Genomic DNA, 26,145 nt, shown 5'->3' on the forward strand with positions numbered 1-26,145 from the left:
CCCGTACCCTCCTGGCCCTGAGGCTTTCTCCAGCTCTCCTCTCTGCCCTGTAGCACCTAAGGCTTTCCTTTGGTCCTGGTGGGCCATGGGGACAGGAAGCCTCCTGATTCCGACGGGGTCTGGGGTGTGCCAACCTGCCTACACAGGGAACGGGGGGGCACTGGTCTTTGCCAACAGAATACCCCCAGACACCACCTGGGGACAGTGACACATCCTAGGAGAACGGCCAGAGAGCACAGGGGGTGGGCAAGGTCAAAGGGCCTCACACCAGGGGCTTTCCACACGGGAGTCAGGGGGCCCGGGCCAGCATCTGCCACCCTGGCCTTGCCATCCACCCTGGCCTTGCCATCCTCCCTGGCAGCTGTGGCTGCCGCCCGCCTCTCTCTGCCCTCCTGTCCTCGCTTTGGCCTCAGAATGGGGGTAAAGCTGCTGTTTCGGTCTGACTTGCGGGGAGGGAGACTCTGCCAGCAGCCGCATCCCACAGAGCTTTGGGGTCACCAGTGTGTCCAACCTGGGCCTCCTGGGAAGAGATCCCCGCACACGCACCAACCACCGGAGAGCCCAGGGGTAGCAGGGCAGGACGGCCTTGGGGCACAGAGAGGAGGGGGACCCCTTCTGTCCAGACGTCCTCTTGGCTTAAGAAAGTTAGCTGCTGTAGATGCAAACTGTGGGAAAACACGGACCCCCAGTCCCCCTCCCACCAGGGCTATTCATTCTGAGTTTGCCTCTTCAAGCAGGGCCTGAACACAGCGACTAACAGAAACAGGCTCCCAGGGCACGGAGGAGGCCTGCCTGTGTGACCCGGCCCACACCTTTGGGATCTGCTGACACGGTGCCCACTGGGACGCCCCCTCCCTCCCGCTCTGGGCCTCAGCCTTCAACTGTGCTGCCCACCCGGCCACCACCCTCTGACCCTGCGGCCACTCGCTGCTGGCAGGGGCTCCATCTGTCAGCCTGTGGCCGGCCCCTCACACAAGGCTTCTGCAGCCCTTGCCAGCAGCAGGTCTTAGTGTATGAGATACGGGTGTGGGGGCCACACCAGGAAGAGAGCCTTCCCTGGCGGGCTTGCAGCAACCTCTTCCCAGCCACTGGGGTGGGAGGGGCCACCCCAGCTCAGACCCTCAGCCTGTGGTCTGGTCCCGCAGGCTGGTCTGGACTGAGGCCACCATCTGGCCAATGTGCCACCACCCCTGGTGTGCCTGCCTGTCCTTGAAGAGGAGCAGAGGCCAGCCAAGCCCACCTGCGGGGCTGCAGTAGTCCTGACGTCAGGGCCTCGGACCCCCCAACCAGACCCCGGGCTGCCCTGGGCACCACCCGCTCCTGCCTACCTGCAACCTCATAGGAACAGAGGCCAAGGGAAGGTGGGCCTACATCATAGCATGTGCGAAACTGCCATTTCAACAGGTTCAGCGCGTGTAAGAGAGCAGACTGCACACGTGACAGGTGCCTCATGAGAGCCTGAAGCCCACACAGCCCCTGCTCTTCTGAAACCCACAGAAGCAAGCCTCTGAGAGGCTGGCAGCCCTGCGCAGCTCACAGGCTTCCTGGAGGGTGAGAGGTCTAGCTGGGCGGTCAGAGTTAGGGCTCCTGCCAGGTGGGGTTTGAACAGCACCTGGTCTGTGGCGATCGGATGGAGTCCTTCCTCTCAGTACTCAAAGGATAAGTTCTCACAACTCTGGAAAGTAACAGTGATCAACACACACATCGCTGCCTGGCGGACCACAGTTCGGATTTCTCTGAAAACCTAGTTCCTATTCTTTACATACTTCCATGGTTTCTCTTAATTTTTTATTTGGCAAACATCTCTTCTTTATTATCATCATCATGAATATCATCATTTGGACCTCTGCAAGGACTATATACATTCACATTATCGTATACCATTGACTTCTTGCCTCTCGGCAGGCCCCTGGGCTCTGGGTTTCAGTAGCTGGTCACTATTGCACTCCAGTCCTGGAACTTCTTACAGCCATGCAGTAAAATCCCGATCAGAGACCGTGTCTGCTCTTTGTTCTCCCACTGAGTACAGATCAGAATTTCCTTATTCCTTTATTTCCTCCTTGAGATCGCTGGGGGAGCAAGTGGGATGGGGGTCAGGGTGAGGCATGGGGCGGGGACTTCAGAGAGACCATCCCCTGAGGAAGAGCTGGACAAAAATGCAGGGTTATATACAGCTGGTCAAGTCTCCAGAAGGTGCAGGGAGGGCAAATTGCTTTTCTTTGTGGGTTTTTTTTTTTTTCCTTTTTCTGCAAAAGTGTGAAGAGAAGAGAGGGGCTGGCTGCAGGAAACACGGGGGCTGGGATGGAGAAACGGGCTGGGCGGCAGGCTCGTGTAGCGGGCAGCAGAGGTAGAGGAGGACGAGGAGGAGCAGCAGTGGAAGGCGTGGTGGCTGTCTCCTCACGCTCAGAAAAGCAGTCGAGAATCAACCCGAAAGATTGTCACAGTTTTGTCTCAGAATTATATTCTTTCTCGGAAGGACATATTAGCACTTTTTTCACAAGTGGAAAGGATGAAATGTGATGGAAATTCACAGAGGGTGTGAGGACGGACAAGATACCCTTCCTGAGCGTGTGCAGATACATGCTGGGTGTGCCCCAGTGCACATGCACACACACGCTTACACACACGTGTGGGTGCCGAGGGCCTCACTGCCCACCCCACGTGGCCCCAGCGGAGGCGCTGCCATGGAGTTGAAAAGAAAGAAGTTGCTTCCTGTTGGACAAAACACTCCAAACCCCAATACCCCATCGCCCCCCAAACAGAATCAAAGCAAGAGAAAAGACGGACATTGGAACAAGCCCAGGCGTGGAGGAAAACAGTGAAAAACATCCTTTGGCAGTGACAACAAAATTTTGGATTTTGACTTCTTGTGTATGTTTTTTGGATTTCCTTTGGAGCAGAGGTGTGTCCGGCGTCCTTGGCTAGCTAGCTGGCAAGGTAGTTTACAGGTATGCTTCCTTTCAGTTCAGTTCATTTCTGTCGCTCAGTCGTCTCCGACTCTTTGCGACTCCATGGACTGCAGCATGCTTCCTTTACCTTTTTTTTTTCTTTTTTTAAAAAAACTTTTTGGATTTCTACTTAAAGCCAAAGAATTTGACATTAAAGGAGAAAAAAATCTGAAATGAAAAATTACGACTTGAGTCTGACATCTTTCTCACCAGCCTCACCGCACTGGCCACACACCCCTGGGGCGGTTTCCGTGAACTGGCGGCTCGGATCTCCGGCTATGAAAGAACAGTTTTCCTTTTCCCTTTTGAATCAGGCAAGGGGAGAAAACCCCAGTTTTCTTTGTCCATTTCTGAGTAGCTCTCTTGCCACAAAGTCCCCCAAAATTCTTCAATGAAAATATAAGCCACCAAACAATTCGATTTTTTCATTGAAGAGAAAGTATGTGAAAGTCATAAAGAGATAAAAACAAGACAGAGAGCGAGACAAGGAGGGAGAGGCGGTTTTGGACGAGCCAGTCACCTCTGGCCAGCATCCATCGGCCGCCTAAAGTTCAGCTGGGGGCTTCTGAGGATTCGGAAGAGGTCGAGGTGTGCTCGTCAGGTAGCTGAGGAAGTCGTGTGGATGCAGTCTTGTTGGTTCTGTTTTCTTTTGGAGAGAAGCAGCAGCAGCGGTGACTCCCATGGTCGGCTCCCAGGGCTGGGTGCGCGTCCTGCGGGCCGGGCGGGGCTGGGCAGTTTCATGGACATCAGGTCCTGGAGGGTCAGCGGGGCGCTGCGTCCAGGGGGCCAGGTGGGCCAGGGGAGCCGGGGCGGGAAGGCCCAGTGGAGCCCGCCTCGCTGGGGCTGGCAGCGGCCGGGGGCAGGCAGGGGCCCAGGCCTGTGGCGGTGTCGGACTGTCCGGGCACGGGCTCGGCCACAGCGGCCGCGGGGCCCTGCAGGCTCTGTCCGCACACATGGTGGTGCTTCTCCCAGTCCTTGTGCTGGCAGAAGGAGCCGCAGTAGCGGGCCGCGTTGCAACCGCTGCACGTCTCGCTGGCCTTGCGCCCACAATTCCAGCAGCTCTGGAGGTGAGGGGGGATGATCAGGGTGGCCCGGGCTTGCCCCGTTTCCCCCAAGCACCCACCCAGCTGCAGGCCAGGCACACGCTCCAAACACACCAGCTCAAACCCAGCCAAGGCATCACCGAGCAAGAAGAGAAAAAAACTCCGCTCCCAGGCTCGCAGGTGACCCTCTGCAGACAAGGCCCCTTGGCTGGGCCACTCTTGGGGGACAGGCTCCCACCACCCCAGCCCACCCCAGACAGGTTCATGGTGTGCCATGGCCCCTTCCAAAGGGGATCTTTCAGGAATCCCTCCTAGCACTGACAGGGCTTTGATACCAGAATGTCACAGTCTGGGCAGAGTAAAGGGGCAGTGAGTGCCCACAACTGCTGAAGTCCTTTCCCTACCACTGGGCCTCTGCTTTTTTTTGGAACAAGCAATGACCCCAGCCACCCACGTGAGCAGAAGGTGGGCAGGGATTCTACCTTCGAAAGGCCAGAGGCAGCAGCGTGGGCTGTGGGGTGGGGAAGCCAAGCCACCCTAGGAGGAAGGACCATGTGCCCAGGCAGCCTCCTGAGCCTCCTGCTGGCCACCCTCTGCAGGTGTGCCCCCAGCTCCCACCCTCGCTGCTCCCTGCATTCCTGCAGGCTCACTCCCTCCAGGACTGCCCGGACGGACGACCCTGCTTACGGGCTTCCCTGACACCCACCGTCCCCCGCATGCACGTCCATGGCCTGAAGCAGCACAGGCCATCCTCCTGCGTCCCCACTCCCTTGGCCTCTCAGACCGTCAGGTCTTTCTGCTCCAGCTGAGAGTGCAGTGGAAAAGAGATGCACATGGGCACCACCTGACCGGGAGTCATCTCCTCATTCCCTCTCAGGGCCGGCCCAGCACAGACAGGCCCAGGGGATTTTGGAGAAGTGCCCTCCTTGAAGAGAGTCCAGGGGGCCCCTGAAGAGGGCTGCACCCTTCTCTTCACCTCTCTGCCTTCTGAGCCATTCTCAGACAAACAGAGAATGTACTTGGTCACCCAGGGTTCCCACCCACCCCTCTGGACCAGTCCAGCCCCCAGACACACAGGTGCCAGGACGGTGACTCGTGCACCCTTCTGCTTTCAGGGGTCAGAGAGATTGTGGGCTTTGGTGTCAGCCAGCCTGGGTTTGAACAACAGTCCTGCCACTTCCTGGGCAGTGACCTGGGGCGAGCCAGACTCTCTCTGGAGGCCTCAGTTTCCACATCTGTACAATGGGAACACCCACAGGATCCAGCTCACCAGGCCACGTGGGGTCAAGAGGCCCTGGAGCTGCACAAGGTCACGTGGCTGGGAGGTGGTGGAGCTGGGGTGGCGCCCCGAACTGGGGGCAGGGGTGGGGGGTGGCCCTACCTCGCTGGAGTCCTCCTGCTGGTTGACCACAGTGAGGGCATCCTCAGATGCCTGCCGCCGTGCCTCGGCCAGGGCCCGCTCCATCTTGGCCCGCTCTGTGCTGATGAGCTCGTGGGCCTTGCGCTCAGCATCAGACACGGCTTTCTGCAGCTCTGACATTGCCTGCCGCTTCACCTCGTTCACCGCCTCCTCTGAAAAGGACACCTCGGGCTGTTCGTCTCGTGCGCCAGCCCAGCTGGGTCTCCCCTGCCCACAACCCTGGAGCGGGCAGGCAGGCATGGTTGTGGGGGAATCTCCAAAGCCTGCCCTCTACTGTGTGCAGAGTGCCACACCCTAGAGGGTGGAGAGTGGGTCAGCAGGCCTGTGAAGGCCCTGCTGGGCCCCTCCAGCATACGGGGAGGGCGGGAGTCTGGGGCTCCAGGCCATCCACACTCACCCGCCTTCCTCCAAATCTCCTCGGGCATGTAGCCGGACAGGGTCCGAGGCATGAACTCCCGGTGGACGTCTGAAACACAGGGGCACCAGCGTCACACACAAGACAGGGCCACGCCCTCTTGGGCCCTGGGGGCAGGGTGTGGGAGTGATCTTGGGGGTCCCTGAGGTACACAAGGGGGAAACCCTGTCTCTGCAGCTGGTGGAGGCGGGAACAGGGCAATGTCATGAAGGGAGACTGTTGGGGGCAATGGGCCTTGGATTTGACTGGGAGCTGGGCCGAGATGGCCTCTCTCAGGTTCCACGGTCATCAGGCCCCCGGGGTCCTCCCATTGCCGAGACCCTGTCCCATCGGAACCAAGAACTGGGCCTCCCTGCAGGTCAGGCAGTGTCTGTGCAGCAGAAGACCCTTCGTTTTCAGGTAGGGCGATTTGGGTGCTATTTCCCTGCAGGGCCATGACCAGTGATGGCCTGGCCCCTGATCCCCCTGCTTCGGCCCCACACATGCCCCCCAGCACACCTAGCTGAGCACCCTCTGTGCCCACGGAGCTGCCGAGGGGCCGGGCAGTCGGCCCAGGGCCCTTCTTGCTGTCCTCTGCCGCGTCGCTGCAGCGCCGGATCCAGTGGTTGAGCTCCTCGCGGTCAGCCTCCTGGCAGCGGCGCAGCACGGTCAGCGACCGCCGCGTCTTCTCGGCCATGTCCATGATGCAGTTCAGGAGCTGTGGGCACCCAAGGTGAGTAAGCCGCGCGCAGAGAAGGACAGCTGGGACACTGCCCCACACTCCGGCCCGGTCCACCCGACTGTGTGACCTGCCCACGGCTCTTGACGCATTGGCTGGAAAACCCATTTCTGCTGCTGCGAAAGATCCCTGAGCACCTGGATAAGGACTGGGGAGGCACCCAGGGCTCCCACTGGTGGGGAGACTGTCCAGGACCCAGAGCTGGAGCTCTCCTTGCAGCCCTGGAGTCGCGGTCTGCCCCGTGGAGCAGAGGGGTCAGCGCTGCTCTGGGGACCGCCCTTTTCTTGGGCTCCCCTCCCCAAAAGGACGCGGGGCAGGTATGACCTGAAAATGGTGTTGAAGAGGTCCAACTCTTATGGTCAAGGGAGACAGTGCATGGCGGCCCAGGGGGGAGTGTTCTGAGGGCTGGCCAGGAGTGCAGGGGAAGCAGAGGTGTGGGCACAGCGGCCTGCCCCTGTAGCCCCTGCAGGTTGGGCAGAGCGCCTGGGAGTGGCTGTGGCACCCCGTGGCCTGAGCCTGGACACTCACGTTATTGAGGTGCTTCCACTCTTCCGCCCACTCGCGCTCTGTGAGCCTGTGGTCAATCACTTCCTCAGGCCGGGAACCGTGCATTGCTGAGGAGGAAAGGGAAGCTCAGGCCCCGCCCCTGCTAATCAAGCCACGCCCCTGCTCACGCCCCCACCCCAGGTCCTGGTCAGGGCTGTGCCCTCCTAGGGAAAGTGGGGAGGTGAGGAAGGGAACCCAGGGCTCTGACCCTCTCTCTGCCCACCGCCCTGGGTGGGGTGGGTCAGGAACAGGCCTCTCCTCTACTCATGCTTGAGAGGAAGAAACCGGTGTCCCCATCTCTCGCTTTGACTACTCCTTCTCCTCCCCCAAATCCAGCCACTCTCTCTTTCTGCCCCCTGCTGCCAGAGAAGTGTCTGTGGACCTCACTTAAGGGGTGTCTCCACTGCTCAGGGTCTCCTTGTGGCTGCCTGGCTTCAACTCACACTTTACTGCTTTTTCTGAGCTAGCTGAACTCCTATGCACCCTCCAAAGCCCAGGTGGCAGGCTCCTTCCTCCTCAGCAGCCTTGGGCTCCCAGATTTCCTTGAGCCCTATATATCTCTGGTTGTTTAGTAATCACAGGTGCTTCCTTGTTTATTCTCAATCACCCAGCAGACTGTGTCAGTCCACAGGGCAGGGCTGGCAAGGCCTGTTCCCCTCCATGGGTTGAGCTCCTGGGCTGAGCTCCCGCTTGGTAAGAGGGATGCATGGCTTAATCTGCTGGGCCTCAAATGAGCAGCTCCAAGTGTGGTCTCCTGGGAAACAGTGGGGCTTGGAAAAGTCAAAAGCCCTGGCACTCATTCCCCATGGGGCCTAGGCCCCTTGTCTTACCTGCGGCCTCAGTTTCCCAGCCTCCCTGCCTCCCTAGTGGGAGGGGAGAGTCCCTGGTGTGGATGGAGGAGGGCTCTGTACTTAGAGCTTTACCCATTCATCCCTGTTTCATCCTCTGGGGGAGGGGTTCCTGCCGTTATTTCCGCTTAACAGATGAGGAAACTGAGGCTGGTTAAGGGGACATGTTGACCAAGGTCAAGCAAGGTCGACTGGTGCTGGGGCTGTGCTCTTAGCCACTGGCTGGTACAGCTCCAGGGACTGAAACAATGGGATGCCCCCACCCCATAGTCAGAAACAAAACAACCATGAGCTGAGAAATTCATGCCAGAAGGGCAGCATCTGGCGTTCTCACAGCTTCTCCTCTTATACTGCTTGAAATACCAAACACGATCACCCTCACTGTGACCCAGTATGCTCCATGCTTCCTGGGCTGGGGTCTACTTAGGCCTTTCTTGGTCCCCAAACCTGAAATGCCTCCTCAAATTGCAGCTGAGGTGGGAGGTGGTAGCCACAGGACGCTGTCCACCCACCGCCCTGCCCTGCTGCCTGCAGAGCTGGGGCCTGCGCCAACGCCCCAACCAAAATAGTGGCTGAGATCTGCCTGACAGCTGGCGTTTATTTTTGCGTTAGCAGAAGCGGATGGGAATTAGCACCTGCCTGACCCAGCCGTGGGGAGCCAGACGCTGTCACCTGCTGCCTGGGCCCAGGCCCTGACAGCTCCCGTAGGGAGGAGGAGGGGAGACGGCCTGATAAGGGGTAAGGCCTCTGCTGACCCTGCCTCGGGGCCCTCTGGCCCTAGTGTGCCGGGCCTCCGTCTCAGGGGTAGCCTTTGCAGGCTGGTCTTATTCATCTCTTTGACCAGCACAGAGGAGGCTCAGAAGGCCAGTCATCATTGCTAGACGACTTTGAGCATGTCCATTATCCCTCCGGGCCTCAGTCTGCCCATCTGTGATGTGGGCAGGCTAACACATCACACAGGTGTATCAGAACATGTTGGGGGTGCTGCCTTCTGGAGCCCAGTAAAGCATACAGTGCCAATCAGACTTCCACCAAGAGCTGTCACCCTGCTGCCAGCACAGCTGGGCCCTATGGCACCCACTCTGGACCCAGCCCTCTATTAACCCCTCATGTCCCAAGGGCAGGGCTGCTCATAGACCAATCAGCAGAGAGGCTGCAGGTGTGCGGGGGTAGGGGGGGCCGTGACTTGCCCAGGGGCACACCTAGGGAATCTCAGAGCTCAGAGGACCAGGCAGTCCTAACCCTAGGGGTGTGGCCCCAGTGCCCAGTCTCTCTCATCTCCTTCCTCTGCTCAGGGACCACTCCCTACGGATCTGGTGTTTTGGTGTTGATGCCCGTCCCGTTAGAGGGCAGAACTGGCTGTGTGTGATCAGCGGTGCCTTCATGTTCCCTTGGGGCACCCAGGCCTTGGAGGCGAGGCCACAGATCCTATGACTTGGGGACCCCCACGTGCCAGGTGTTTCCTGGTTACCATGCACCCCGAGAGGCTCTAAGTCCCCCAGGACAGGTACCTCTGCAGCCATGGTGCCCCTCCCTCCATGGGGAGGGGTCTTCCCAGGCCTGGGGGATGTTGGGTTGCCCCCCAGGACAGAGTCTTGAAAGATGACTGTCCCTCAGGCTTACGGGCGCAGCCCAGCTGGAGTGGGGCACAGACCCTTCCTCTGCACCGTATTTTCACGTCCATCCTTCCAGACAGATGTGTCCAGGCGGCACCTGCCTGCAGGTACACACAGCCACCCTGGCCGCCCCTGCCCACACCACTCACCCAGCTGCCGATGGCGCTCCCGCAGCTCCCGGGGGTCAAGGTGGCGGTAGGAGTCCCGGAAGTGATGGGCCATGGCCATGTCCTCCAGGCGGTAGTGTGGGGGCGGCGGCGGGTGGGGCAGCCCGTTGCTGGGGCTGTAGCGCTGGGCGGGGCTCAGGGTGCATGGCCGTTTGCTGAGGTGGTCTGGGTGCAGTGGGTCCCGGTCTGACCCATTCTCTTTGGTCCTGGTCCAGAGAGCAGGTGGGGACAGTGGTCAAGGGACCACGAGCCACGGACCGAGGAGAGAGAGGGAGGCAGGGGCATGGACAGAGTGAGCGAGCAGGAGACAGACCTGACCGCTAGGGGCCTGGCGCCCCCTCTCCCCTCCTTCTCAGGAGTGCGGGCTCCTGGGACTTGGGAGTCAGGGTGCCTGGGTCTTCTTGGAGAGAGCAGGTAGAGACAGCCTTCCCTGGCAGCAGGACACACACCCGCGCTGTGACCCAGCAGTGGGTGTCAGCCCAGGCATCTGGGGACCTCGGGCCATTGGACACTCAGGCATACTTGCAGGGAACTCCTGCCAGGTAGACTCTCTCCTGCCTCCTCCCTTGTCCTCCCGGGGTGGGGTGAGGGGCATCTGAGTCCTCAGGAGGCCTCGCCACGGCCGGACAGCATGGCCTCCCAGTGATCAGCCTGTGCAGTTAAGGCTGAACTTGACCAGCCCAGTGGCTGCGGCCACGAACACAACACGGTTTCCACCTGCGTTCTCAGCCCTGGCAGTGGGTGCCCGCTGAGCCTTGGCAGGAGGGTAGCTCTCAGGAGTCAGAAGGGGAGGGCGCTGCCTGTTGCGCCCCTAGGTACCTGTCGGGGGTCCTCCTCTTGCCGTTGTCGTTAACCTCCAGCAGGAGCTCCGAGGAGTCGACAGGGGAAGAGGCGTCAGCATCCAGCAGGGCTTGCTCGTGCTGGGCCAGGTACTGTGCAGGGCTCTGCTTGGCCAGACGGGCGCAGTGCAGGAGCTCCCGCTGCAGCAGGGGCAGGTTAGCCTGCGGGGAGGGTGGGACCGGCTTGGATTGGCTGCCGGCTGAGGTCAGGGCATGAGGATGCTCAGATGTGAGGCAGGGAGGCCAATGGCCAGCCTTGCTGTGTGACTTTGGGCAAGATGCACGACCTCTCTGGGCCTCGAATTCCTCTGCTACAGCTTGGGAATGAGGGCAAGACCATGCCCCCAGGGGATTTGGGTTTTTTTTCCAATCACAAAACTCCCTTCTGCTCCGGCATCAGGAGAAGGTGAAGAGGGCTCCTCCTCAGGACCCACTGCCTGTACCCGTGGGAGCAGATCTTGGGTGAACCCCTCTCGGAGGAGGGGGTGAGGCTCAGAGCAGAGGGATAGCCCCCAACTCGACTTGCACCATGGAGTAGCAGGACTCCAGCACGCCTGCCCCAGATGGCTGGCCCCTGCCTTCCCACTTCCTGTGGGTCCCCAGCCCGGCCTGGAATGAAGGCTCTGTGTGCCCACATCACTGAGGTGACATGTGGTCACCTCCCGGGGGAGGGGGGATCCGGACACAACCACTTGGCTCCACATTTGTGGGTTACGGCACCACAGCACAGGAGGGCATGGTGTGTGTGGGGTGGGTACAGGATTCAAATGCAGATTTGGCCTGTGACAACCGGACGTGACCGCTGTGCCCACCAGCCTCCGCCCTCACCAGGCTCTGGGCCTGCCAGCTGGGCCGCAGGGGGCTCTGTGGTCTTCCCAGAACCACCACTGGGTGAGGGGTGCAGGCTGGATGGGGGCCAGCGGCAGGCCGCTGGGGACAGCCAGAGTTCTGAGTATTTGTAAATAAATGCAGTTCCTCAACTTCCTCATGGTGTTTCCAAGCTGCCTCGTGGCCCCTCCCACCTCCGCCTCCCCAGCCCCCGCCCGCCATCCACCCGGACGGATCAAGCAGCCGATGCGTTTTTGTGAAGCAGCACCGGCTGCCAGGCCTGTTTTTCTATTTGGATAGCTGAACAAGGGCCAGCCCGCCATCTGTTGAACACGTTAGGAGCATGAGCTGGGAAAGGAGGTCCCGGGAGATCGGAAGACGCCAAACCTCCTCCCTCCCGCTCCTCTCCCGGCACAGCAGGGGGGGGACAGCACGGCTGGCTGCTGGCCTCCCGCCACCCATGGAAACATCTGGATTCCTGGCCGGCTGGGGCCAGCTGGGAGCGGGGGCCCTGGGCAGAGGGCCGGCTGGGTGGGTGGCATCTCCCGGCTTCTGGAAAGCCCACCACACAGCCACGCATAGTGTCAGGCTCAGGCGAGGATGCAGGGCTCCTGGGGCCCTGGGCTGGGGGAACAGGGACCCCAGGCTGGAAGAAATGGGTAGATTGGGGAGCCTCATGTCCCTCCAAGACAGCAGCCTGAGTGCTGTCTCCAGGACTCAGGATGCCCGGGATGCCTCACCACTGAGATGTGAACGCTGCTCTGCCCCTGGATTAAAGGCTCCACCCTGCCCTCTTCCCAGAGGGGAACTCAGGCTGGAGGACGACGGTGGCAGTGGAGCAGGTGTCTCTCATGTAACGAGGGTTTATGATGTTTCCATCGTCCTCACTGCACACACGGCCTGCATGACTGGGGGCCCTCTGTCAGCCCACCCTGGCTATGCTGTGTGACTGTGGGCAGGTCACTTAACTTCTCTGACTCCTGCCTCACCTGCAGCTGGAGCTGCGAGAAGCTGTGGCTCCTCCCATTCCTTGTGTGAGTTAAGACCAGTCCCACCTGGGGAGGTGGGTGGTCACACCCCAGGGACCCGGGAGGGAACTGGGAAATGGGGGTTTCAGTTACCCAAGGGCAGAGCTGGTTGTGAGCCTGGTGGACCAGATGCAGCTCCTGCCTCTTTCCTGGGAAATGGCCTGGGGGGCCACCATGCAGGTGCGCCATGGTGGGTCTGGAGGGCCATCAATTCACTGGAAGGCACTGTCTGTGCTGCTCCAGGTCACAGGCGGGAAAACTGAGCCCCCCCCACAGCAGGCCGGCACACCCTGCAGCTCCCCGCAGCGCTCTGCATTCTGAAGAGGCCGGTGTCCTACAGTGAATGGGGGCCAGGGGAGGGGCACTCCCTGGGCAGGGCTCTGGCTGCTGCCTTGTCCACAAGACCAGGGAACAGGCCTGATCTACCCAGAAGCCCCATGTCAGGCAGGCGAGTAGACTCTGTCCCTGACAGCACCTTGGTCTAGGGCCCTGGGCAGGGCCATGGGCATTCAGTGTGGCCAACACGTCCCTCACCCCAGTTGCCCGTTACTGGGAGGGCAGTCAGGGCACCAGAGTCCTGACAGCCCCATGGCTGTGCTGTGGGCAGAGGGGACACTGAGGCAGGCGGTGCCAGGTTGGATGTGTCCCTGAGAGGAGGCAGGGGGTGGCCGAGCTCAAGGGGCAGGGGGCTGCGGGCCTGGTTGGGTGAGAGTGGGGATGTGTCGTGTTTTCCCTGCTCCGGGATAAATGTGGGCAGCTGACACGGGGGGCGACATCTGCTGTAAATATCTGATCTGACAGAAGCAGGCGCACAGTGTCCCCAAAGATGGGGAGCGAGGAGTCAGCAGTAAGTTGAAAGGAGGAGCGGGAAGGGCTCCTGATGAATGCAAACGACTGCCAGATGGGGAAGCCTGGGCCCAGCTCAGCGTGAGCTCAGCAGGGTGTGGGCGGAGGACAGGAAGGCGAGTGGAGGCAGCGGATGTGGGGGCGTGATGTGGGGTCCCCTCGGAGCAAGGTGCGGGCCTGGGGCACACCCTATGCGGGCCGGGGGGCTTGGAGTCAATGGATCCTGGTACCCCTCCACAGGCGGGGGCCTCAGTTTCCCTGCCCCTTAACTGGGCACAGTGGCAGCGTCCGTGTCGCCCCCTGAGGGCTCCTGGGGGCTCGGTGGGGGCAGCTGCAGAAGAGTCTTGCAGGGGACACCTGTCTGTGGAACCCCTGAAATCCCCAGATAAATGGAGCACATGTCAGATTCTTTGCCCAATTGCTCCCTACCACCTTCTCAACAGCCCAAGAATGGCTCCCAAGTTCCAACCACAGACACGGAGGCACTCCATTAGTGGGACTCGCCGGGCCCAGGACCACAGGGGCTAAGTGGCAGGATCAGGGCTTGAACTTGAGCACATCTGCTCTGGCCTGTCCCCTGGAAGGCAGGCCCCACCGGGGCACAGCGCACATGGAGGGATGAACTCACGGCTGTGAGCATCACTGTGGCCCAGGAAACAAGAGCCCAAGGCGGGGATGTCAGCCACACTCAGGGCGGACACTTCCCAAGTGCGCTGTGGAACCTGACCCGGGGAGGTGAGAGAGCAGAGGCGCCTGTGGTCAAATACGTTTGGGGAGCACCTTGTCTCTATCCACTCTGGGGGATGTGCGGTGCTCACAGGGGAGTGAGGGCCCTGAGAAGTCCTGCAGGGCAGACTTGGGTCTAATGCTGTCTGCACACACACTCCTCCTGGTTTTGTGCAGAAGCTTTGCTCGATGCTTTGTTCAATGCAGATTCTGACTCGGGGGTTCTGGGTGGGGGCCCGGAAGCATGCATTGCTCACATGCCCTGGTGTAGCTGCCACCAACCCAACATCAACTGCTCCTGCCAAGAGGCCCTGGGCTACTGTTCATCTTCCCTGATGACCACATCAGGTGGCTTCCCAACTGACACCCAGTCTTACCCATCTGTCTGCTCACTTACGAGCCCGCAGTCTGTCCACTGTCCCGATCCCCTCACTCTGTTCCAGGCACAGGATCGCAACACAGCAGGCACACACACACACCCATCCCCCACCTCAGGGCCTTTGCAGGCCTACCCCTGCCTCAGGGCCTTTGCAGGCATGCTCCCTGCTCCCTGGAAGGTTCTGCTCCCCGTTCTCCTCCTTCATTGAAATGCCCCCTGCCCGCAGCTCCACAGAATCTATGACAGGTTGGCTAGCACACAGCAGTTGCTCAGAACATAGCTGTTGAGAGGCTGAGTGTCCTGGCCACTAACCGCAGGACTGGTCCTGGGAGCTGTATGTCAGAGCCTGGGGTCAGGGGAGGACGGCTCCAGCCCAGCAGCAGGTTTGAAGCAATCAGCCAACGGGTTAGCACTGCTCTCCCCGGGGGGTTGGGGGATTAGAGTTTTGAGGGTGGGGCTGATCTAAGCTGGCTGAGGCCAGACTCAGGCCTCCTGGGGCCTCAGGGTGGGGAGGAGATTTGGTCCCTACCTTCAGGAAAGGGATGACAAATGGCCTCAGTGGGAAGTTGGTGGCCTCCTGGAGCTTGGAGTGGAACTCCTCAATGGTCAGCGTAGAGTTCTGGGGAAGAAGACGGTTGGCTTCAGCCTGGGGAGGGGAAGGCAGAGGCCGAGGCTGGCCCGGCCTGGGGCCACCGCGTCCCCACCCGACTCACCACGAGCCCCAGCACCAGCGTGCGCACGCGCTCCCCAATCTCTGGGGAGATGTCGCTGCCGAACTGCTGCAGGGTGGCCAGGAAGCGCTTGAGCTTGCTGAGCTGCCGGGCTCCGCAGGCTGGGGGCAGCTGCTGCGTGGATAGTGCGGCTGTGCATGAGGTGGCCGGGCCATTGCTGAAGCCGTTGGGCGTGGACGGGGTGCCACTGATGGCTGTGGGCGAGTGGCTGCTGCCATTCATCACTGCGGGGGAAGGGGGTGAGGATGCAGCAGAGTGCCATGGACTCCACAGACACCCTTTACATACATGCAGACTGGGGCTGCGGTGCAGGGAGGAGCCGAGCGTGGCCACCCTCCAGATGTGCCCCCGCTCAGCTGTCCTTTGGCCTTGCTCTGGGCTGTGTAGTCAGGCCCTCCATACCCGAAGACACCTGGGCCCTCCCACTGCCTGGCACCCATGCATCTCCTGTGAACAGGTGGAGGGGCTTCCCTTCCATCAGTATCTGCTGGCCCATCTTCTCATTCCCCTGAAGGTCAGTGACCCTCACACCTGCCATGATGGCCCCAGGCTGTGTCCCAGTGCCTACACAGGCCCCACTGCCTGCATGAGGGCCCCAGGGTGGGCCAGGGGAGCCCGGACCCCAGGACAAGCTGGGCTGGATGCTGGCAGGGGCTGCTGCACGGCAGACATGTGTGCCCATGGGCCCTGCTGTGTGTGGAGGACAGGCCAGTGACCCGAGGGGTCTTAGATGAGCTTGTGCAGACCTCCGGGAGCAGCACAGTGGGTCCCAGGGTGACAGACACTGGGGTGCTGTGAAGTGGTCCTGGGGCAGGACCATAAGCTCAGGGGAGCCTGTCCCCAGGGGCAGGGAGTCCTCCCGTGCCTGGCCACATGCAACCTGCTTCCTGGCCTCAGAGCCTGCACAGAGGTCAGGGGTAGAGGACTTCCAGGGTCCTTGATGACAGGGGAGGGGGCTCTGGACATGGACACCTCTGGGAGTCCTGCGGTGCAGCTCATAAACTCAGTGGTCACTCACACCTCTGCAATCTGCTCCTTCAAGTTCACACTCTTGGCCTGTGTATGCTTGCCCGCCAGCTCCTCCCTACGTGACCCTCCCCCTTACACATGCCCTTCATTCCCCATGCCCTCCCTCCCTTAGCATCTTTGCACACACACTCTTACAACATACCAAATACACGTGCACTCATGCTCGTATACATATACATACATGTACACACAACACACATGCTTGCACACAGGCCTATATGCACCACACACACACATACATGTAAGTGCACGTGGACATACTGCACACCCTACATGCACAAAGATGTATGTATGTTCACACACAGGCACACAGACACCACAAGCATACACCCCCATACACACTTGCACACGTGTACACCTGTGTGTGCACATAGGCATAATGCAGTGCAGCCCCACAGCACACACGCATGCACGCCCACACACAGCACACACCTGTGCACACCTGCACAGTGAACACGTGCATGTCAGCATGGAGCACACATGCACGCACCTGCACAGCACACACGCATGCACCAACATGGTGCACACGCACCCACATGGTGCACACACATGCACCAACACAGTACACATGCACCCGCATGGTACACACACACACACATGCCTACAGAGTGCACACGTGTGCGCGCCTACACAGCACATGTATATGTGCACACGCATACCTCTCACTAGCTCTGCTGTGGTTCCCAGGCTGGCCCTGCCCCTACCCCATCCCCAACCCTCCCCGGGCCTTGTCTGGCTGGGTCTGTGCAGAGGCCGTGCGCTCACACCTCATGGTGGGGATTCTGGGGGTGCTCAGAGCCGCTGCTCCCTCAGGGCTGCATTTCTTTGAGGCTCCAGCATCCCCTGGTGATGAGAGAGCAGGAACCCTTTCCTTCACGATTGGGATGTTGCTGGGCTGGGCTCTGGGAAGTGGCCCCTCCAGAACAACCACCTACAATCATTGTTTACTTGGCCACCTTGGATGGCGGGAGTGTCGATTTGCCTCTCCAGACCACACAGCCCTGCCATCCTGCCCTGGCTCTGGGGGTGACCTCTGCGGACTGTCTTGGCCTTGCCAGCCTGGAAGGGCGGGAGCACGTGAGGTGGGGCCACACTCCTGCCCCTCTGCCCCGGGCCTCGGCTCTCCCAGGGCTTGGCTCTCCAGGTCCCGGTTACCGGCTCCATCCGCCCCTGCAGGCCCAGGGGACAGAGTTCGCGCTGTCTCCAGCCCCCCCGGGCGCCGGAACTGGCCCACCCTGTCAACCCCGAGTCTGCTGTCTGATTGGCTCTGCCCACATCTCCAGCTTCCATGACCCCTTGCCTGCAGCGACACCTGCAAACACCCTCCTCCCCTCACTGAGCAGCAGGTCAGGGACCACCCCTTAATCCACAGACGGTAGGCCTCACGGTCCCTGCACCCTGAATGCGGTGTATAAGGTTGCCTTTTGCCCTCAGGTGCCCCGGCACCATGCCACTCCTCAGCAGCAGGCTGACATAGCCCTGCCCCCCAAGTGCCCTGGTCAGGAGTGGACGTCCCGAACCAGCCCAGATGTGCTGTGGTGGTGAGACTTGGTCCTGGCCTCAGTTTCTTCATCTGCAAATGGCCCTTGGCCCGAGCCAGAGGTGGGGTCTCGGGGCCGGGAGGACGGTTCCTGGCCTCCTCTGTCTCATGCCCCTGTTTGTAGAACACAGGTCATCCTTCTCCCACCAGAAGGGGCTGGAAATGCTTGACCTGACTGCTTTCACGTGCTGGGTGATCGCTCATCCAGAACTGGCCCCCACTTGACAGACGTCTGGGAACCACTGATTGAAGGCCAGGTTCAGCACCAAAACAGACGTGCCCCCTGAATGTCCTGGGGAGGGCTGGCTGTAGGCTGGGGGCCTGCTCTGCTCCTCGGCCCCACTTCCACTTGGCCCTCAGTGCTGCTGCCCCCTCCCCTGGAGACGCAGTACGGGTTGAACTCTGTTTGCCCCTGATGGGCTGGGGGACCCTAGGAGCCCTTTCTAGAACCCACAGGTGACACCCTGGCTCGGGGACAACCCTGAGGACAATGTGCCTCATTCCGGGGATCCCTCTTGCCCGGGGAGGGGTAAGCTCCAGACACAGACAAGAAGGGCCCCGTCCCTCACCCTCTCCGAGGCGTGTCCCAGGATCCGGGGACCAGAAGACCCCACAGTTGTGCTACTTTTCTCTGTCACCTCGGAGCTCCACTGATCCCCTTGGTGGACACCAACACACACACACACACACACACACCCCGACTGGGACTGATGACAGCCACTGGCGGTCACCCAGACAGACTGGGGGTGGCCTGCTGCATGGGGACCTCACCGCAGCAGGGCCTCCTGGTCAGTCACAGCAGAGTTGGGCTGTCACTTGGGGTCTGGCCTTCCAGGGGCTTCAAAGACCTGTGGCTGGCCCCGCCACCTGGGCACCCCCCCGGCGGCCCCTGGCCCAGCCTCTCTGTGGTGCCCTTACCCGCTGGCCCTCGGTGCCTGGTCCTCCCGCGGCTGGCCTGCCCTCGCTCTCCGAGTTCCCTCCCGGGCTGCCGGGCAGTCTCAGCAGCTTGCTAAAGAGACGCCGAAAATAACCCCCGGCCACAAGTGCTTTCATTCCCACAACAGGTGTGTTACTAAGATAGACCACACGTGTCCCGGCCGAGGTTTTTGGGGGCATGGAGCAGCACCCCCACGGCTCCCCCAGGCCCGGAGCCTGGGCAGGGTGACGGAGAGCTTAGGATGAGGCATCGAAAACAGCCCCTCCCGCCAGCCCCCCGCCCTCCTTCGGGCACCATCCTCCTGGCCACACAAAGCACCCAGGCCTGGCAGTACCGCAGCTCCATGGACGCGCCGGGCCCCAAACGAGGCCACACACCTGGGCTTACATCGCTGCACGTGCAGGCTGATACACTCCCAGCATCACCCTGCACGAGCCTCCCCTATGGCACCAGCTGCAGCCCAAGCTCTGTGATGGGAACGTCCACTGGTGACCAATACCCGTGGAGCACCCTGCATGTGCCAGGGACTCTCCCATGACGTGACCAGCAGCACCCTGGGGCTCCGTGTCATTGCCTCAGCGCTGGGCTCATGACTCCTTTTCTACAGGTGGGGTTCCCTGCCCGAGGACAGAGTGCCTGGAAGGGTAAGAGCGGGGTCCACCCTGGGAGAGGCTGCAGACTTGCTACTGGCATTCGACCATCCTGCAACTCTGGGACCCGCCTGATTCGCCCAGTTCTGAGTCAGGGAGATGGGGGCTCAGAGAGGCCATCCACCTGCCCAAGGTCACAGTGTGTGGGCGGCAGGGCTGGGTGTGAACCCGGTCTGTGGGCTGCAGACCCCACTGCTCAGTCCTCCTGGTTTGCCCCTGGGCCCTTGTTCCCTAGGGGAGGCAGGCCCAGTATGGCAGATGCAGGGGGCGCAGACAGGGCGGTGGGCACTGGGCAAGGACCTCTGGGAGACCAGTGGTTTTTGTTATTTTACTTACAGAGACAGACCATAGACCATTTTAAGCAGCCATGAAAACGGCCATGGGGCAGAGACATCGCAGGCCCGTCTTCTCGATCTGTAAGCAAAATAAGAAAAACACGCTGTGAGGAAGGAGGCTGGGCTCCGGACCCTGCCTGGGGGGGTGTCTGCAGCCAGCCCCTCCCCTGCCTCTCGACAGCGTTTTGGGGGTTGGGCCTCTGTCATCACCTAGGGCCAGTCCACTCCCTTCTTTGGGCCTCAGCTTCCTCGTCTGTGAAATAGGGGGGTCAGGGATCTCTTGGGGCCACTTTTGGTGGGAACTTCTGGGGCTCAACCAGAATTCTGGTTCCTCGTGGGCATGAGGGGACTCCCTGGCTCTTAAACATCTGTTTCTGGAAGGTGCCTGGTGATCCCACTTGCCACCATCCTCAGGGACCTGGAGCCCAAGCTGAGGGGCTTGGGGTTTCCATCGACAGACAAGCCAATAGTGGTTCCAAAACAAAGGCCAGATCTGAGCTGCCGTGAAGGGTGGAAGCACCAAACAGGAAGAGAGATTTGATTTGTCTGAGCTGAGGTCAGTGGACAAAAGCCACAAGGAGAAAAGCCGTACCACCAAAAACAGAGAGTGTGCCCCCTGTCGCAGGGGGTAAGGGCAAGATGGAGTGTTTCCCCCTAAGGGTCCTCCCAGCTGCAGAACGGCTCCTCACATCCCTCTCCAGAGTTCTCTTGGCACTCCTGCCACCTTCCTGTGGCCACGCCACAGCTTCAACTCCAAAATAAATTTGTGCCCAGGGCAGTCACCGGGCAAGAAAAAACCACAGCCCTCAAGCTGTGGCTCCCAGTCAGTCCCTGGTCAGCTTGGCTTGCAGGTCGGTCCTGGGGCAGCGGGGGAGGTTCTTGGCAGGAATCTACGGGGAGTGCAGAGGATCCGTCTACGCTGGGCACCACCAGCAAGGTGCACAGATGAGATGAGATGTTAACCTCACGTTAACACCCTGCTTTCAGGGAATTCCGAGGGTTAGGGAACAAACCTGAGGCCACCCCAGAGGCAGCCTGACACTCAGACAAAAGCTCCCAGCGGCCAGAGGGAACTAGGTGTCAGCTTAGAGAAGAAAGACCCGTTCTCTCACAATCTCCATGTTCTGAACAGAGCCAGGACCCCGGCCAAAGGGGATGGACCCCAAGCCACACACAGGCCTGCCACCGCACATCTGTTCACCAAGCCCAGTGGCATCCCATCCCAGCCACATCCACAACCTGGAACATCTGGTTCCCAGACCAGCGCCTTCCGGAACATGGGCTCCTGGACTGAGAAGAAAAGCAGGCCACAGAGCCACGCCCATGAGGATCGGAGACCCTGGCTCGGAGCCCTTGGCCAGACCCTCCAAGGGTCCACTGGTCTCTCCCGCTTGGAACCGGACAACAGAGTGGGGCGTCATCATCCCAGGGGGACCTGCTGCTGCCCCATCAGGAAAATTCCTTTTCCCGCCTGGGCTGCACGGACACCCTGGGCTGCATGGATGCAGGTGAAACTCAGCCAGGCCGGAGCCTCCCCTCTCTACCAGTGAGGCTGGACAGGGCAGCTGTAGTCAGTAGACAGAGATCGGCCCACAGTTCAGCCCGAGGTGAGGACTGACTCTTCCGGAGAAGAGGGAGGGGTGACCGGATGGCCAGAGTCCCCAGGTGAGAACAGTGAGTGAGCAAAGTCCGGCCACCTCTGGCCCCTCCTGTGTGGCCAGTGCAGGCCGGGCACCCAGGGGTGGATGGCAGGGCCCCGTCTTGAGGCAGGAGGCAAGTGTGGGGACACGGGTTCATCCCAGTGTCCATCACGTGTGGGGCCCCTGGCTCAGACTGACCCCACTGGGGAGAGGTGCTGGAACTGTTTGTGCCAGACCGTCCTGTGTTCAGCTGGCCGCACCTGGGAGCAGGTGGCATTTTCCTGTTTACCAGCAGAGACCAGCATCCTGCAGCAAGGGACCTAGCTGGACCCCTCGTCCAGATGGGGGCCTCTGCCCAGCCTCTGATGGCAGGACCAGCACCATTCACAACAGGAACAGATGGAGCCAGGCCAGGGCCTGGGCTTTGGGAAGAGACATGGACCCCAGTGAGCGGGGTGGGGCCTGAGGAACCTGGGGGCGGCCAGGGGCCACCAGGCTGAGGAACTGAGGTTCCTGCTCCAGGGAGGGGCTTCATTTGGGTCCAAAGCCTAGGGAAGAGAGCCCCAGTGTAGGGCTTTCTGTCCTCTGAATGTGTGGGTGGGAAGGCACGCGGAACACCCAGAAACACTTAGGACACATTGCTGAGCCCCTGGTCTTAGGGACAGGGAACACTGTCCCCCACACAAGCACAAGCTGGGGGTCTCCTTCCCAACTGCTCCGACTCAAAGGCCCAGGGCTTCGGGGGTGGCTGTGGACTCCGCAAGCCCACCTATACCTGCTGTGTGCACCAAGATGCTCAACCATGGCCCAGTGCCAGTGAGGCACCACCTTGGGGTATGGTCTGCCTATCATGTTGCTGGCAGCTAAGGCCCTGCGGACCCAGTTCCTGGCCCACCCACACACCTGGCTAAGGACCAGCCTTAGAGCTCTTCCAAGGCCAGAGATGCCTCCAATTGCCCCTTCAGGGGGTGCAGGCCAAACAGGATTCGCCCACATGCAAGTAGCCTGCTGTGTGACCACAGAGAAGTCCTCGTCCCTCTCTGAGCACCGGTATAGCAGCTAACCTTGATGGAAGGTTCACTGTGTGCCCACCCCGCTGAGAACTATTAACTCACTCATCCTCACAGCAGCTCCGTGAGGCAGGGCCACGGCCAGCCCTGCTTTCCCAGTGAGAAACGCCAGGCCCAGAGAGGTTAAGAACTTTGCCCAAAGCCATACAGCTACCAAGTAGAAGAGCTGGGGTCTGAACCATAATGAGATCCTCCCTCTCAAAGGCCCAACAAGGGGGCGTTTACAGGTCCAGGTGAAAGGTCGGACCTCAAACGACTCGAGGGATCCCCCAGAGGTGACTCACCCCAGTGCCCCCTTGAGACCCAACCCTGGGGTTACTCACTTGTGTGGGGCGTGAAGGAGGGGTGTCGCGTGGCCCCCTGGGATGCGGCAGGCGGTGGGGGCGGCATGCTGGGGGGCGTGGCCCGGGGCTGCGTCTTCACCTCGGCCGGGGAGTCGGGCATCGCGGTGGCCTTCTCCTTCCTGTCTGCTGTGGGCGCCACCGGGGGTGGGGGACGGGAGAAAGAGACAGAGAGCAGGTTAGTCAGGCCGAGGGGTAGAGGGGTTGGCACAGCCCAGGCCCACCTGGTTTCTGGGCGAGGCCTCGAGCAGCTGGAGCCCGGGCGGGGGACACTCTGCCCACAGCCCGCCCTGGAGAAGCCCTAGGTGTGCTCACAGGTGGCTGGCATCCCACCCACCTGGGATCAGACAGCAGGATGGGTCAGCCCATTTCAGGTGCTGGAGGGCATAGCTTCAAGAACCCGGAAAGCTAGAACAGGCCTGGGGTTCTCATTGTGGGGGTGGCCCTGGGGAGCTTGGGTTTTCTCAACTGTAGACCTGGGAGTTGGGGGGCACCCCCTGAGGCTGTGGTGCCCCCACTTCCTCAATTAGAAGCTCCTGGAGGGCCTGTGTGGACGACTTCCCCACCCCCATTTCTGATTTTGCAGGTGCGGGGCCGGCCTGAGACTCTGCATTCCTAATAGGATCCCAGGGGAACCGCCGCTCAGAGACACCCTAGCATTATCCATTCTAGAGCAGAGGCTAAAAGTCACGTCTGGGGGTCTTCCCCGGGGAGAAGACTGGGAGGCGGGAACCTGTATTTTTACCATTTCCTGGCCCAGGCAACCCCTGGGGACCAGCCAGGCCAAGGACATATTCAGTTTCAGGCCATTCTAGGCCTGGCCATCCAAGTGTGGTCCACAGAGCAGCAGGTCCTGCCCCAGACGCTGTGTCAAAGATTCCACAGAATCCCGCTGTGTCAAAGATTCTGATGCTCTGCTAGGAGTCAGGGGTGTGGAGACAGGGTGGAGACAGGGAGAGACCCTGGTCTGACATGCCCCCGAGCCCCTGGGCCCACAGAGCAGGCCCTGGGAAAAGGCCTCTGGGTGACTGACTGTCCACATGATCCCGAGGCAGCAGCTGCCTAGGTATTCTCAGCTGGGGGAGGGGGCGAGCCTTTGGGCCGCCCCCCACCCCTACCCACTCCCACCCCAGCTCAGCGTCAGCCAGCATCAGGCGACCACAGAGACCTGGGAGGGCGGCTGGGACTACAGGTGGGCATCCCCGCCCATTACAAACTGGCCAAGCCTGTGCTGCCCGCCCTTCACCCCTGCCACTGCCCATCCTGCTAACCCTGATGGGGTCTCACCGGGAGCCAGGGGGTGACGGGGCTGGGCTGGACACCTGTCAACCCATTCACTTCTTCCCCTCCTCCTCCCAGGGGCCCCATGTGATCTGGGCCGCCCGCCTCCATGGACAGTGATGCGACAATAAAATGTTTGTGTCCCAGACTGAGCAGACCTCCTTCATTGCGCCCACGTCCTCCATACCGGAAGGAGACGCCCGCAGCACCCCGGGGCCCCTGGGGTCGGAGCAGAAAGCACCCTCCTCACTGGCCCCACAGAGGGGGAAGCAGCCGGTCACCGGCAGCCACCGGGCCGCACAGCACCTGCTGTGCCCTCAGCTGTCCCCCCCCGCCAGGCGCCCTGCCCCCCGCCGCAGCCTGTCAAGAGCTGACGGCCGGGCACACGTGCGCTGCAGCTGCGTGGGCCTGTCAACACCATGCCTGGCTGCAGGGCCGGTGGCCAGTCCCCAGTGACAACCAAAGAAGGCAAACGTGGCCAGCGCCACAGGCCCTGGGCCACCCCTGTGGGGTGCAGTCCTGCTTGTCCTGGCCAGCCCTTCATCTGACCAGGCCACCCTGGGGCAGGCGGTCCTGCCAGCAGGCTGTCCAGGGAGGGTACTCAGGACGCCAGGCTGGGACGCTGGGGACATGGCCTGTTTCGACCTCTCCAAGCCCTTCCACACTGGGGCTTCGCTGGAGTGTCACAGGTGAAGCAGACCAGAGACCCTGGCTCAGGGGAGGGGTGGACCGAGTGTGCCTGTGTCTCATGGAGCCTCTCACTCATCCCTCAGGTGTCCACGGACCCTGAGGGCGAAGCTCCAGGCTGCCTACCTATGGAGGAGACATGCCTGCACTTGGCAGATGAGTCATGGCTCCTGTTATCCTCAGGAAACCCAGCGCGGGGAATGCTGCTTCCAGCCCCGTTTTACAGGCACAGAGAGGTGCAGCCATCTGCTAAGGGCACACAGCATGTATGGGTGCGTCCCTGCAGGGCATGCAAGTCCTCAGAGTTTCAAGGACTGATTTGCATCAATGCGAACTCTCCTTGCAGGAGAGGAATCAAACCCAGGTGGATGAAGGCTGCAGGTTAGTGGGGGTGCATCCCCACCTCCCACGCTGGGCCTTGGGTCCCTGGGCTGCCCACAGTGGGGCCACGGGTGCAGGAAGCCTCACATATGTTGAATCTTGTTTGAGTCTGGCTCTATTGCCTGCTGGCTGTGTGATGTAGGGCAAGTCACTTCACCTCTCTGAGCCTTTCTACTCCTCTGTAATGGATGATGGTGAGCTCTCAATGCAATCAAGAACAGTTTATGAAGCAATGCAAGTGCTAGAACCCTGCTCTTGAGGTTGGCCTTGGCCTAGATCCAAAGCAGAGCGTGCCGGAAGCCCTCAGGGAAGAGCAAGGGTGGTGTGACGACTCCAAGGAACAGAGCGCACGGGCCTCTATCTAGTCGTGCAAAGAATCCAGACAAAGCTGGCGGGTAGTAGGGAGCCCGTGAGGGTGTGCACAGGCATTGCCTCTGCCACCTGAACCCTCAGCAGCTTCCACTGCACATGGGGCTCCCCAGGGCCTACACCCAGCCCTCCTCCCACCACACCCATCTCCTCACCCACCCCTACACCCAGAGCTGTGGTTCCGAGCCCCCACCTCCCCCCACCTCCCCTTCTCTCCTGGGTCTTCAGCTCTGACCTCACGTCCTCAGGAGAGGTGCCCCGTGTGAAGGTCTTTGGCTCCCCTGGAACGTGATCCCCTCGGAGACGACCCTGCTTACTGACCGCCGCCCCCCAGGCCCAGGGTCTCTGGCTGGGCTGGCACTTCCAGAAGGCTGCCCGTGCACATGCCGGAGGCCAGGGGAGGACTCAAGAGTGAGGTCACTGCTGGGCAGCCCTCTGAGAGGAGGGGGCTCCCTGCTCAGCGCCTGGAAGGGGCAGGTCAAGGGTCCTGGCTGCCCCAGCCCCAAGGTGGACCGACCCGGGGGGCTGTGGATGCAACCATAGCTCACCCTGGACACTTGCCTCCTCGGGGCTGGCCAAGCGAGGACAGCAGGGTGTGAGGGGGCTAGAGGCCCACCCTCCAGACGAGCGGCCGTCTCTAAGCTGGGCTCCTCATGTCTACATGGGCACACTTGTCACCCACCTCCCGGGGTGCAACATGGGTCAAATGAGATGGAGAAGTGTGCTTAGCGGAGGGCAGGGCACCCACCATGGTCGCACCATCATGGTGGCAGCTGTTAATTGCTGT

The 26,145-nt window shown here is 61.0% G+C and overlaps 1 protein-coding gene across 12 annotated transcripts in view; it reads right to left on the reverse strand.

The window, feature by feature from the left end:
• Positions 1-1,766: 1,766 nt before the first annotated feature.
• CBFA2T3 (CBFA2/RUNX1 partner transcriptional co-repressor 3) overlaps positions 1,767-26,145 on the reverse strand; it is a 79,660-nt gene continuing 55,281 nt past the window's right edge. For 7 of the 12 annotated variants that reach the window (XM_044931169.2, XM_044931170.2, XM_006043139.4 and 4 more), the window contains 11 exons: positions 22,623-22,769; positions 19,591-19,668; positions 15,081-15,322; positions 14,897-14,986; positions 10,541-10,722; positions 9,704-9,927; positions 7,073-7,158; positions 6,325-6,523; positions 5,809-5,877; positions 5,373-5,563; positions 1,767-4,009 (listed from right to left, as the gene is read on the reverse strand). In XM_044931169.2, the coding sequence (XP_044787104.1) occupies positions 3,710-4,009; positions 5,373-5,563; positions 5,809-5,877; positions 6,325-6,523; positions 7,073-7,158; positions 9,704-9,927; positions 10,541-10,722; positions 14,897-14,986; positions 15,081-15,322; positions 19,591-19,668; positions 22,623-22,769 (1,808 nt within the window). In that variant the 3' untranslated portion in view covers positions 1,767-3,709. Of the gene's footprint in view, positions 4,010-5,372; positions 5,564-5,808; positions 5,878-6,324; positions 6,524-7,072; positions 7,159-9,703; positions 9,928-10,540; positions 10,723-14,896; positions 14,987-15,080; positions 15,323-18,585; positions 18,849-19,590; positions 19,669-22,622; positions 22,770-26,145 lie in introns of those variants that run through there. The other 5 variants (XM_006043141.4, XM_044931168.2, XM_025268527.3 and 2 more) reach the window with 3 other exon arrangements.

The sequence above is a fragment of the Bubalus bubalis genome, chromosome 18 (genome assembly GCF_019923935.1).
Source record: "Bubalus bubalis isolate 160015118507 breed Murrah chromosome 18, NDDB_SH_1, whole genome shotgun sequence".
NCBI classification, from domain to species: domain Eukaryota; kingdom Metazoa; phylum Chordata; class Mammalia; order Artiodactyla; family Bovidae; genus Bubalus; species Bubalus bubalis.